The 13,684-nt window shown below is 40.3% G+C and overlaps 1 protein-coding gene across 1 annotated transcript in view; it reads left to right on the top strand.

Moving 5' to 3' along the window:
- Positions 1-13,684, top strand: part of LOC146818002 (uncharacterized) — a 138,113-nt gene that overhangs the window by 36,484 nt on the left and 87,945 nt on the right. Inside the window, exons 3-4 of the mRNA XM_085611477.1 lie at positions 6,587-6,697; positions 8,360-8,476. Of these exons, the coding sequence (XP_085467603.1) occupies positions 6,587-6,697; positions 8,360-8,476 (228 nt within the window). The remainder of the gene's footprint in view (positions 1-6,586; positions 6,698-8,359; positions 8,477-13,684) is intronic.

Here is a 13,684-nt window from a genome sequence, read left to right as displayed (position 1 = left end):
TATTCTGAAATATTTGTAAAAATAATTTTCAGGCATTTACATTTTGTTGTGTGCTAGAAAAAATTTAACATCCTACAGCCTTTTTGCATTCCCATACCAGACTTTGCAGTGGAGAAAGAAAACATCAAGCTCCCTGGGAGATAGAGCCTAACATTTGACCTCTGTCTTTGAATGCACAGCAAAACAAGATAAAAGCAAAATTTAAAGGCCAATTTATTGCTTAGTTATTTTTAAACTCCAGTATGGTTATTTCGGGGGTGCTTGAGTCCCCCCCCCCCCCTCCCTTCCTGTGCCTATGGCGTGGGTACAAAATTGAGGAGGAAGATTGTTTAGGGTATGTTAGGAGCGCTGAAAAAACTAAACAAGCTCATATACAGAGTAGTGTTCCTGACAGGCATCTGGTAGTTGCAGAGATAAGCAGAATCAGTCATGCAGAAAGCTAGGAGGCAGGAAACTTTTTCAAAGGAATACAGCCGTTGACTGCTGTGAACTAGCATACTGAAGATAACTAAAACACACATCTGCTCTCCTGGTCTGTCTCACAAAAAAAGAAAAACAAGCATTGGCAAAGCCAATAGGCCGCGCCTTTGGGATCCTATAAGCTTTTAGCTATGTAACAGTTGTTGTTTTTCCACTAAGGATATTGTTTTGGATAACTAAACAATATTTAGGTCGTATTGTATATGGCAATATGTTTTGCTTTTGGGATATTATAATTATTTAGTTATGCAGTTTAATATTGTTGTTGCAATATTATGAACTGTTGTATCGTGAAACATTTGTAAGGTCTTAAAGGCGGGACCTATTGGCTATGTGAATATTTTAGAGAGTGTTTTTAATCAATGGTTTTTGTAATTCTAATTTGTATTGTTATAAATGTGAGAGGTTGGCCTGTTATATGTTGACCACAAATTATAGTGTGCTCTTTGCACTTGTTTAAAGAACCCTTATTGATGAACAGGATAAAGAAAACATTTTTTGAAAGCTATTCTAGCAGTAGAAAGGACAGGCTTATGGGGGATGGAAGTGTTAGAAAGTAATCGTAAACAAAAGTCTCTGCTGAGGGGAAACCGGAATAAAGGAGGATGGCTATGTCTGGCTTGTGCCACACTGGCGCCGCTGGTCTGTTTCCTGCTGACACTTCTAAACTTAGCATTCTAATGTAAGTGCGGAGAAGCGGCGCTATCTGCATGTTTGCACAGCAAACACTAAATAATGGTTAGGCAACCTTGTTGCAGGAACACAGGGAGTGTCTTAAAATGCATCCATGTAACAAATAATGTGTGACAATAGATAGACATGGAAAAGCTTGATAAATAGTTTAGTGATTTGAGCAAAAGTGCTGTGTAGATTTTTACAACCTGCAGGCCAAAGAGGAGGAAAGTGGAGGAGCGAATACGAGAAAGAAAGAATGGAAGAAGGAATGGCAGATGGAGCTCAAGTGGGAGAGTGAGTGAGAGAGAAGAGAGAGTGAGTGGAGAGAGAATGAAGGGGAGAGAGAGAGAGAGAGAAAGAAGGGGAGAGAGTGAATGAAGGGGAGAGAAAGAGAGAGAGAGAGAAAAGGGGGAGGGAGAGAGAATTAAGGGGGAGAGAGAGAGAGAGAGGAGAGAGAATGAAGGAGAGAGAGAATTAGAGTGGGGGAGAGAGAGAGAGAGAAAAAAAACTGAGTGGGGGAGAGAGAGAGAGGGAAGAAGTGATGCGAAAAAAGTAACAGCCAATGTTGCCTTGTCCTGTGTGAGATTTAAAAAAAAAGCAAGCGACAAATTGCGAGCCAAATAGAGTGAATAAGGAGGGGAACAAAAAATAAAAAAAATAGCGAGAGAAAGTGAAAGCAAAACACAACGTGAATGCTAAAAGAGAAAACGAGAGAGAGAGAGTGCACAATGGAAAAAGTGATGCGAAAAATTTAACAGCTAATGTTGCCTTGTCCTGTGGGAGTATAAAATAAAAAAAAAAAGCAAGAGACAGAGTGCAAGCAAAATAGAGTTAATAAGGCGGCGAATACAAATATAAGACAAATAGCGATAAAAGGTAAAGCAAAACACAGAGTGAATGATAATAAAAAAAGAAAGCAAGAGAGAGCTGCTTGTTTCAGGAGACAGCAGTGCACAAGGGAATAACTAATGCTGCTGTCTCAAAATGCATCCATGTAACAAATAATGTGTGACAATAGATATGCATGGAAAAGCTTGATAAATAGTTTAGTGATTTGAGCAAATGTTACAAACTTTAAGTTATATGTTATGACTACACAGCACTCTAATGAGCCAGCTCGAGAGGCTCCTTGTCTGCTGTGTAGATTTTTACAACCTGCAGGCCAAAGAGGAGGAGAGTGGAGGAGCGAATACGAGAGAGAAAGAATGGAAGAAGGAATGGCAGATGGAGTTCAAGTGGGAGAGTGAGTGAGAGAGAGAAGAGAGAGCGAGAGGAGAGAGAATGAAGGGGAGAGAGAGAGAGAGAAAGAAGGGCAGAGAGAGTGAATGAAGGGGAGAGAAAGCGAGAGAGAATGAAGGGGGAGAGACAGAGAGAGAGGAGAGAGAATGAAGGATGGAGAGAATTAGAGAGGGGGAGAGAGAGAGAGGCAAGAAGTGATGCGAAAAAAGTAACAGCCAATGTTGCGTGGTCCTGTGTGAGATTTAAAAAAAAAAAAAGCAAGAGACAGAGTGTGAACAAAATAGAGTTAATAAGGCGGTGAAAAGAGATATAAGACCAATAGCGAGAAAAGGTAAAAGCAAAACACAGAGTGAATGATAAAAAAAAGAAAGCAAGAGAGAGCACAAGGGAAGAAGTGATGAGAAAACTGTCACAGTAAAAACAAAACACAGAGTGAATGATAGCCGTGCACGAGTGAATAACTAATGCTGCTATTTTGAAACACACGCGTGCTTGTCACAGTAAAAGCAAAACACAGAGTAAATGATAGACTTGCACGAGTGAATAACTAAAAGCAAAAAACTGAGTAAATGATAGCCATGCACGAGTGAATAACTAATGCTGCTATTTTAAAGCACACGTGTGCTTGTCACAGTAAAAGCAAAACACTCTGCTGGCACTGCAATCGTGTGTTTGCTGGCCCGGGAGTGGTGCGTGCGCGCGTGTGTGCTCGTGCAGTCTGATCTTTTTGGAAGCACATACTCTTGTAGCGCACCCCTGCTTGATACCGCAAGGTGGATGCCGCCACAAGCACGAGTATGTGCTTCCAAAAAGAGCAGAGTGACGTCTAAAGATCCTCCTATGCAGCGCATGCGCGCTGCGTAGGCGAGACCTAAAAAGAGTTCCCAGAATGTGAGCACTTGTAGAACAAAACAAAGTGCCAGTCAGAGAGGTGGTAAACAGGTTATGCTCCTCAGGAGTAACAAAGTAATGCTGTACAGCCTAAAACAAATAAAGCCACCAAATAGAAAGCTAGCAAACGTGAGTTACAAACCACAAACCCTATGGTAAGCAATGGGTGGAATGCACTCCCACAGAAGCTCTTCAGAATGTCCCCAAGAAGCCTTTTCGCAACATGAAAGCTGTCTGGTAAGCTTCGACCTAACCAGTCCTGTGAGACCATAAGTGGCAATTGGGTCTTCTCTATGCTGACGGAGCCACTTGTTGGACATGATCAGTCAATGTTATTTTGTCATTTAGTGATTATGCACACTTTTATGGCCCAGTGGCAGAAATAAAGTTATTTTGACATTACAAGTGACTTCTTAACATTTGTATCTTGTGACATACTCCAATTTTAGGTCATTAATTTTCCAAATAAATGGCAGTTTTTGTAGACTGAATAGCATCACTTTTGTTGTAGTTGTATTAATAATAAGTCTGTTGGTATCCAATCATTTTCTAACGGCGCCAACTGTATCTGCAGCTCAATAGGTGTGCGATCAAAGACCATCTACGTATAACAATTAATTTGCTTATATACCATTTAATTTTTGAAAATTCCCATTTGTTTTCCTCTAAAGTTAAGGGAAAATTGTGTAGGAACAGGAGGAATAACAAGGGGGCAAACACACTGCTTGAAATTGTTTTGTACTCTCCCCCTTGCTGTTCGTTCCTCGTCAAGGCCCACATAGTCGTGCAGCTGGGATAGGAGTGCCTTACAGTAAGCTTTATTTTGATAATTTAATCTTGGAAAGAGTAAATGCGAAATGCAAATTATGTTTGCCATACTTTTATTACACAAACTACATTAGCCATGCTTATGGATTTAGAGCTCGCTCTCTTTTACTTTGATGAAACCACTGTCTGTGTTTGACAATGAAAATAAACTTTTTCAAAGCCCGTGTCGTACAGTAGTAGTAAATAGTGTGTTCCCTCAGTTATTGCCTACATGAAAGCTCGCTGCATTTTGCCAATTCAAAATGGCTGTGCAGTAACAGATATACAAGGTATTACAAATTCACATGCATGTTTTGCTTACTTATGGCTTACTTTTTCTTTCCTTCAGTTCCACATTGCAACGGCAAGAAAATAATGGTGTATTACAAAATTGACTGAAAACCTCAATATATTAACAATTAAAATGAGTTTTTTAATGATTCATAACGTATAATGCAAACTTTTGACCATATATAATTTCCTTTATTACGTTTTTAATAACAATTTCACCATTTTCACAAGATAATTATTGTGATCACTAGCAGAATGAAAAATGCTGTTCTCTTTACGAGAAGAAAGAGTAATGCGCAGCATCTATGGGTGAATTCATGACACAGACTAATAGCTGTGAGGGCTATTTCGGGTGGTCGAAGGGCATCCAGGGGTTACTCGCAGCCGTAATTGTGCCAATTGATGTCATTTATCACTTGATTCTTGGGGTCCCCATAGACCACACATTGAAAACCAAACACGCACCTTTCAGTGCCTGACTCCCAAGGTAGTGACAGCACAGCAGTCCAAAGACTCTCTCAAGGAAGTGATGAGGGTTGGAAACTTGTCATAAAGTTACTCACAGCAGCGGCGTCACTAGGGTTGGTGTCACCCAGTGCGGTAACCCATGGTGTCACCCCCTCACGACTTACCCCATGATGGACCTCCACCGAGTCCGCCAGTGCAAAGCATGTTTTTAAGCACGTGAAGTGGGCGTGGGCAGTGGGTTGATGAAAACGATGGGTCCGGGAGCCACGTGAGTGACGTTTCGAACGTCGTCGACGTCCGTACGCCAACGTTGTTTAGCTAATTGGATATTAATCGCGGCCGGCGGCCGGGTAACGGGTTCCTCCTGATTTATGTAGCGATTTAAAGCAGAGGCTCAGCAGCGGCGTCACTAGGGTTGACGCAAAACAAAACTATAACACATTGTTTTTGTGTTTATAACTAACAGAACAGAGATATTTTTATATTTCATTAATAAATTTCTGTCGCTGGGCTGAAACAATGCATAAGAATAATTTCATAGAGTGATATAGAATCATAGACAGACAGTAATATTTTGCATTTTGGTGTCACAGTGTCACCCCATGTGATGGTGTCACCTGGTGCGGTCCGCACCGCCCGCACCCCCCTAGTGACGCCACTGATTCACAGGACACTCATCAATCCCTGTGGAGCTTCATTATCTTTGTGGCACAGTGGTGGCATCTTGGTGGCACTGTCTCAAAGAGGTCAGCCAAGATCCATATTTTCAAACTCCATCATTGTACTCGAGTCTGTTACTGCCACTTAGCACTTTATACCTTTGCTCTGTTTGTTGCTAGACCATTTCGGGGTCTATTTTCGACTTGCATCCCTGTCATTAATTGTTTAATGAAGTCTGCTTTCATCCGTAAGTAAATGAAAAGCTCTAATATGCTTTCTGAACCTTATCACTACAGTTAAAGTCTATATTCTCACTTAGTTACTTACTTGCATCTGGATATACGAAAACTCCCACATCCAATTCATTTTTAATTTCTCAGTCACGGGAAGGTTTCACTGTAACCTTGGGTTTTGCAATCAATGCTTATACTAATCTAGATATGTATAGCATCTGTTACCTCGCATGCCAAAACCACGCGTGGCTTAACAACACAATCAATACCACAACTGTGTCGTTACCACAAGTTCCATTACAACACAAGTCATTACGACGACTTGCTTTAGGGAAGTGCTGGACTTTGGAATAGTTAAATTACTATTCCAACACCAGTCAGTGTATCAGTAGGGAGGGTGTTGGACTTAAAATCCAACACCGCATTCCCTGAATCAAGTCGTTGTAATGACTTGCGTTCTAATGGAACTCGTGGTAACGACACAGTTGTGGTATTCACTGCTTTATGAAGGCACTATGTTGGAATGCCTGCGTTGTAATAGATGTTTCCCTCTAGACATGCATGCTTGTATACAGTTCACTGTCCACAACTCAATTCGCTTTTTCTCTTCTCCCAGTTTTATTAATGTAAAATTTCATCCACAGATTACTATTCCTCATGTTTCTTCCAGTGTTCACCATTGTATATGATGAAGATCAGTTGGCTCATGCTGCACATGATTACGCTGATCATTACCACGCCATCTTTATGGGCTTTACGTTTCTCTGTGGTGTCAGCCTGCGTATTTTTGGTAATTTATTAAAAAGTTGTTCAGATTTTCAATATGCTCATTCCTCAAACAGGTCCACTTATTGCCACCTCCATCTTCTCACTGCAACCTAAAGAAAATGAAGATCTGTATGCTGTGAAACCTCTGGATTCAGGAAGAAGGCACAGTATTGATCATAAAACAAGTGAGTGAGAAGTCCAATGTTGGCTTCTTTCTGGAATATCTATACTGGGACAGGTGGATAAAGTTCTCCCCACCTATACATGCACTCACAGTCTGCCCACACACGCACATCACATCAACTTACATCACTAGGGTGGAACTTGTATTGTGATCCTTCCTCACTGCGCCTAGTCGCAGTACCAGATCTCTGTGTTTGTATCGCCCAGGAATTGGGATCCTAGGTGTGATATATTAGCAAGTGCTACATAGTGATGTGCTGTTCCAGAATTCATCATCAGTACCAATGGAGTCTAATGTAGCTGTAAATAGCTATCTGCTGGAACCTCTCTTTCTTTAGGCCATTGATTAGGTGATGTCTTTACAATGATGTGTCTTTCCAACATATAAATCCATGTTTCACAATTTAAAATTTTTTGTATTAAAGGTTCTATAAATGTTTTTGCTCTCCTTTTACATAATTACGCTTAATTACCCCTCTAAGCCTGAGCCTCTTCCAAATGAGGTATTAACATAAGCATTGTCTCGTGCTTTTCCCCTATACAGGCTTACCGACTGCTCCCAGATAGCTATTCTCTAGTCCTTTGATTTCTCTCTCTGGTTTTAACATTCACTTAGGCCCCATTCTCAATTTCTTTTCTTCTCCCCTTTTCATTTTCAAACAGCACTAAAAAGTGATTTGTGCAATCTTTGTCCTGATGATGACCTGACCTAATACAGGTCGAAACACTGTTGACATAATCCAGTGGATTCATGGCTTCTGTCACTTAACATGCTTTTGTAAAATTATACCATCCTGTATTCATGTTTTGTACTATTTTAAGTAACTCCATCTCACTGTTTATTTTCACTTTGTCACAGGCCTCAGATGCGCCTTTTAAACTTTTTTCACGAGCACTATGTGTGCACTTTATTTTGATTACACATACATAAAGTAATTATATTATCGCTGCCCAAACTTATTCTTATACTTGTCAATGAATACAGACTGTGATAGACAACTCTTGGTGTTTTTCTCTTCTTTTTCAACGTAATTAATTTACTTTGTACAGACTATTGCTATAGCTATACCTGTTGAGACATGGACGTATGCTATTACACTCACCCAGGTCTCAACTGAGTATATGGGTTTTCTCCTGTTGTTTACTGTTACACTGATTGTACTTGTGGCCTGCAGGACTTGAACCAGGTTCACTGTTTTGAATGAGAAAAATGCCAGAATTAGTAAGGAAATCAGAATAAATTGTAAATAATGTTATTATACTATTTGGCGACTTGGGTTCATTGATCTTATGACAGATTTACTTGTGTGCCAATTGAGGCTGCATAGTAGGGTTTTTAATTCAAATTTAAATTTAAATTTCGCTATTATGGATTTGCCTTTATTCACTACTATGTGCATGCTGTCACACAGATGATGGCAGTATATCAGGCATTCAAAGAGGTTTGTGGGAAATTGCATGCATGAAGTATGTTGAGAAGGGGTTAACTTGAAGAATTAGTTAAGACAAACTCTGGAATTTCAATACATTTTCTGTTTGTTTATAAGCAATATGAACAATTTGTACGAAATAGAACGTAAATAAACAAAATGTTTCATACATAAAAAAGGAAAGTTAATACGAGGTGCTAGCTAATGGAAAAAATAAATGTTTCTACCTTGCAGGTAATAAAGTTGGCAGTTTTGAAATTTCCTTTGGGATAAACAGGGAGGAACACCCCTTGGATCCTCCGGACTCCGACACAAGGGACCATGGCTGCATCAGCTCAGGTCAAGAAGAACGTAGGTCAACATTGAGTCGTTTTGATATTCATAGATTATGATTAGCTCCTGCCTTCCATGTTTCATAATGAACCAGGCACTGATGCGTACGGCTATGCATGTATACCACTGCAGGGCTTCATACTTCCTGATCTGCACACTTTAAGCACTGGGTCCCTCACAAATAACTAAATATGCATGGGGGCATACACATGGACCAATGCTATCTCTTGGAGCTACAAGTGCAGGATCCTCCCAACCTTTAGCGTGGCACCACTAGGTGTCTCAAGGTTTCTTGGTACATATTGTTCAGTGTAGCAACTGGGTAAAAGGATGGGCACTCAGGTCCCATCTTCTACTCTACGACTCTGCAGTCCCTTTTATGGTATGTAATATTATTAGGCATCTGTAAAGCGCAATATCACTAAGGAAATCTCTTGGCAGTGAGGATTAGGGCTACGTTACAGTGGAGGGAATGAGAATTAAGCTCTGTGGCTGAAGAGTAGCATTTAAGATCTTTTAGGGGTAAGGGAAATTTGCGTTTCTCACAAGGGAGTGAGTTTTATAAAGAAGGGGATGGGAGAGAAAAAAGCACGGCTGCCTCATCTGGTTTTGTGATGTCTGGGCACTCACAGTAAGGCTAGTAATATTGATTGGAGGGCTCTAAGGAAAGTATAAGGAAGTAAGGCTATGGTATGAAGTTTGGAGCAATTCCTCGGAAAGCCAAATGGGTGAGACATAGGGCCCTAAATGAAATTCTGGTCTGTGTATGGGTAGCCAGTGATGTTGACAATGAAGAGGCAAACCTGAACAAACTGGGGGGTGTAAGGTATCCAGACAGGCTGCTTCGGTTCCAAACTGGGTCTATTGAGCAAATACAAGGTAGATACAGCTCTCCAAGGCCTCATCTCCTCCATATCCCAGCTACTGAGGAATTGTAATTGTGCACAGTGTCCACACGTTTTTGAGACAAACTACAGCTCTGTGTGGGGACCCTGGAACACTTTTGCAACAGAAGAAACAAAATCTGATAGTGTAAAATTGCATTTGTAGCTCCAGAAATGTCTATGTAGTATCCTGTGTAAAGCTGTATTTTGAAAAAATTGCAAGTATTTGCTTTTGCCATACAAAAATACATAAAGGTACCGTGTAGCAAGAGCTCCAACATTGCAGCCCTGGTCAAACACAGCGAAGACAATGAAGTGAAAGGAAAGCAGCGAGATCCTGTATAAACTCCCACAGAGGCCGATCCACTGAAAGGAAGAAGCACACAAGCATTCACAACATGTAGGCCATTCCTGATCAAGGTTGATTGCCTTAACATCGAACGCTAGTTGGATATGATGTCTGGTACTCGCTGAAGATGCACTGTTTAGTGCATGGATATACATCACTGGTTTCCATGCTTTTGACATCAGAGCACACAAGCCTTGCTGCTCAAGAATGAGACACTAGGAGCCCAATCATTTACCGTCTACCACTTACATAGAACTTCAATGTCAGCAACTCAAAAAATTGACCCCAATAGGACCTTGTAATTTTCTGCATCTCTAATGGGTTCTACAGAGCAGCTAGCTCTACCTGTGAATATTATTATTCAATAAATCAAATAGAAAACCTTTTCTGAAAAAGGAATTAAACACAGAAGTGTATTTTACAAGTGCTTAAACTATCATGATCTGTGTTCATTTTTTCATTATAAATATACAAAATGTGGTAGTTGAAAATTTAGCTCCTTGCACAGCATTTCCCACCTATTAAACTGAAAATAAGACTCGGAATTTGCCATTTTACCTCCACAATGTTTGGTTGTGTCCAGAAAACGATGCTGTGATTTGCACCAAGAAGATCTACTACTCCCCAGACTACTATAGCAACACCTCTCACAGTATGCCAGCCCTTCCTCGGTAGGATTGACACTAGATGCTGACCCCAGATAGATATACAGCAAAAAGGAGAAGAGAACACAAACTGCTCCTCCATGAATACGTCTACTTCCACACTCCTGTGCCTCCTTCTGACTGTTAGTCAAGGATCTAGCTAGTAGATGGCAATGCTGCTATTCATGTTGTGTTGGCAAGAGGAGCTATGAAGCTAAACTTTCCGCTGGAGACACAATAGACAACTGTGTCTCTTATTATGGAAGCACTTCAGCCAAGGTCACAGTTGAGACCCTTTCTAAAACTAGTACCTGGTGTAACTGAATTTCTAAAAGAAAAGTTCACAACTCCAGCGAAGCCCATGGCCACACCTAGGCTGCACAAAACACACATCCCTTGTGATGCATTTCTGCCTTTTTTCTGGTCTTACTCTAAGCCATATTCTGTGATAGTCTCAGTCATTAGGAATTGGCATTCATCTGCTCTTTAAACCCTCTTGCCCCTGGTAAAGAAGGTAAAAGGCAAGGTGGATGAAAGATGTGTGGAGCAGCAGGAACAGCCTTAAAAGTGGCTAGTGTCACTGGGGGGCTGTAATATACTGTATACCGTTTGATGCTAATTGTGAAGGCTTGCTTGCCAGGTTTGTCGTCATTGTGGCGTAATGTATTCACGAGCTCACGTTGTCCTAGTGAGCTCGTGTTTTCCCTACATTCTAGTAATTACATGCGCGTGTGGATGTTACACGCGCATGCTATCTGTGTATCTTTTAAAGGAGCATTTCATGAACATGCCTTCTCGTGCGTTCAACCTCCTCCCTGAACTGTGAACGGTTCTGTGGGACAGTGACCGTTCATACTTCGGAGAGGAAGGACGCACTCCCGTGGTGTGTTTCGTCTTACTACAAATAAACTTCAAGATCATCTTTTCCTTGGCTACATTTGGATTTATTCTTCAGAATTACGTGTGAAGCTCACACTTTTCATTTGGAGACGAGTTTCTTACCTTCAATTCTCCAACACCACAAAGAATTGTGCCTCCTATCATCGCTTTGCCACTGGATTTATTCCCGTTTCGAGTTATTTCTCTACACGCTCTTCGTGTCATTTCTCGCTAAGGAAACTCTCCCGCACTCAAGAGACGAGTTTCCGGATTAGCCCTCTTCCCAGCGACTCGTCTCTATCACGCTGAGCTCCGCCTTCTGGTGATTACAAGTCCTTACGGAAGAGCCAATTGATTGGTTCTAGCAACAAGCAACCTCTACCCTTTTTAAAACGCGCATGGTGATTGGCTTTTAGCGCGTGTGTTGTTATTACTCAATTAACGAAAGAAAAGTGAAGAACCTCACTTGGGACTGACTTGAAAAGATCGCAAGTAAGTTTTTACACCCTCCACACGCCTGCAACCTGTTCTTTGCATTTCCTCAGCATTAAAGTTCAGTATTGAGATACTTATATTATTAACTTGAACCAGCACTTTTATCTTATCATTTTTATATATTTTAATGGCTTCTCAACAAATATGTCAGTTGGACCAGTTCCTTCCAAGACAAGGCAAACCAAAAGAGGCATGGAAACTTTGGTTTAAATCCTTTGAGAATTATCTGGTGGCTATAGATGCTGAAGGTTACTCACCAAAACGTAAACTAGCGATTCTTTACAGTTTTCTGGGCAGCTCTGGCCGTGAAACCTTTGATAACTTACTAGTGTCAATCCCACCACCAGATGAAGGGCATGGATGGAACGTTTACACAGATGCAGTTGACAGATTCAACAAGAAATTTTTAGAACAGCCAAGTGTATTGCTTGAGAGGTTTAACTTTATGAAAAGGAAACAAAATTCAGACGAATCCATTGAGGATTATATCTCAGTTCTAAGGAATTTAGCAGCAAACTGTAACTTTGGGGCTCAACTGGATACTTATATAAGAGATCAATTTGTCTACAGCTGCTTTCAGAAGAAAATTCAGGAACGGTTACTTAGTTGTAGAGATCCTTCCCTATCTGAGGTCATTGACATTGTCAAAGGGATTGAAAGATCTATTGTTACATCAAAATGTTTAAGTAATGAAAATGTTTCATCTGTCAATGTGATTCAAAATGATCCGCATATTAACAATGTTTCTTACAGGTCTAAATTTCTGAAATTCTTTCCACAGAAACAAAATAGATATAATTCATTTTGCTTTAGGTGTGGCTCGAAATCACATTTAGGTGATAGCCCGATTTGTCTGGCACTGGGTAAGAAATGTACAAAATGTGGAAAAATGGGTCATTTCTATACTGTTTGCAGAAGCAGAAAGATGGTCAGAGTCAGTAGTCTTGATACCGATGAGGGTTCTAAAAATGTCAATGGTGAACCTAGTCAGTCACTTGATGATAATTTTGAGAGACTTATGCTTTCTATTGATTCCCATGATTTGTCTGTTCCTACACAGAAGGTCAAAGAACCATTATGTGAGGTTATTATTGGAGTTGTTAAAATTGACATGATGGCTGACTCTGGAGCACCTGTCACCATTATCTCAGACACCCTGTTGGATATGTATTGGGGTTTTAAAAAACCATTACAAACTTTAGACATCATTCCAAAAGCATATGGTGGGCATATAATTGATATGCTTGGTTATTTCACTGAATTTATAACCTGTTTAGATCGCAAAAGTTTTACAAAAGTCTATGTAGCTCCTAAAGGAAAGAATATTGTTGGATGGCAGGATCTAGCAAAGATGCGTTTAAAGTTAGTTCCTGGCTCTGAAAATCCTATTCAGATTAACACTGAGATCTCTATTTCTGCTGTTCATGACAACTATTTGCCAGATGTTACAAACATTGCTGAAACCATGTTCAAAGAATTCCCTGAGGTTTTTACCCCGAATATAGGCAAAATCAAAAAGGTTGAACATGTCATCAAGTTAAAAGACAAGGCCATACCAATTTCACATAAGGCTAGACCTGTTCCATTAAGTGTTAGAAATGACCTCAAAGTCTTACTAGGTAAACTAGTTAATGAAGGCATTATAAAACCTACAGAATCTTCGGAATGGGTCAGTCCAATTGTAATAGTAAGGAAAAAGGACAATTCGATTAGTCTATGTGCTTATTTGCGCACACTGAACAAAAACATTATAGTAGACTGTCACCCGTTACCAAAGATTCAAGATTTGTTATCTCACATTGCTGATGCGACCTGCTTTACTATTCTGGATTTAAGGTCAGCATATCATCAGATTCCACTATCCAGTGCCTCCACTAAACTAACCACTTTTGTCACACCTTTTGGGGCTTATAAATTTCTCAGATTACCGTTTGGTTTAGCTTCAGCGGCGAGCGTATTTCAGAGATTTATGGAT

The sequence above is a fragment of the Triturus cristatus genome, chromosome 6 (assembly GCF_964204655.1).
Source record: "Triturus cristatus chromosome 6, aTriCri1.1, whole genome shotgun sequence".
NCBI classification, from domain to species: Eukaryota; Metazoa; Chordata; class Amphibia; order Caudata; family Salamandridae; genus Triturus; species Triturus cristatus.
This window is presented reverse-complemented; position numbering and strand designations above follow the sequence as displayed.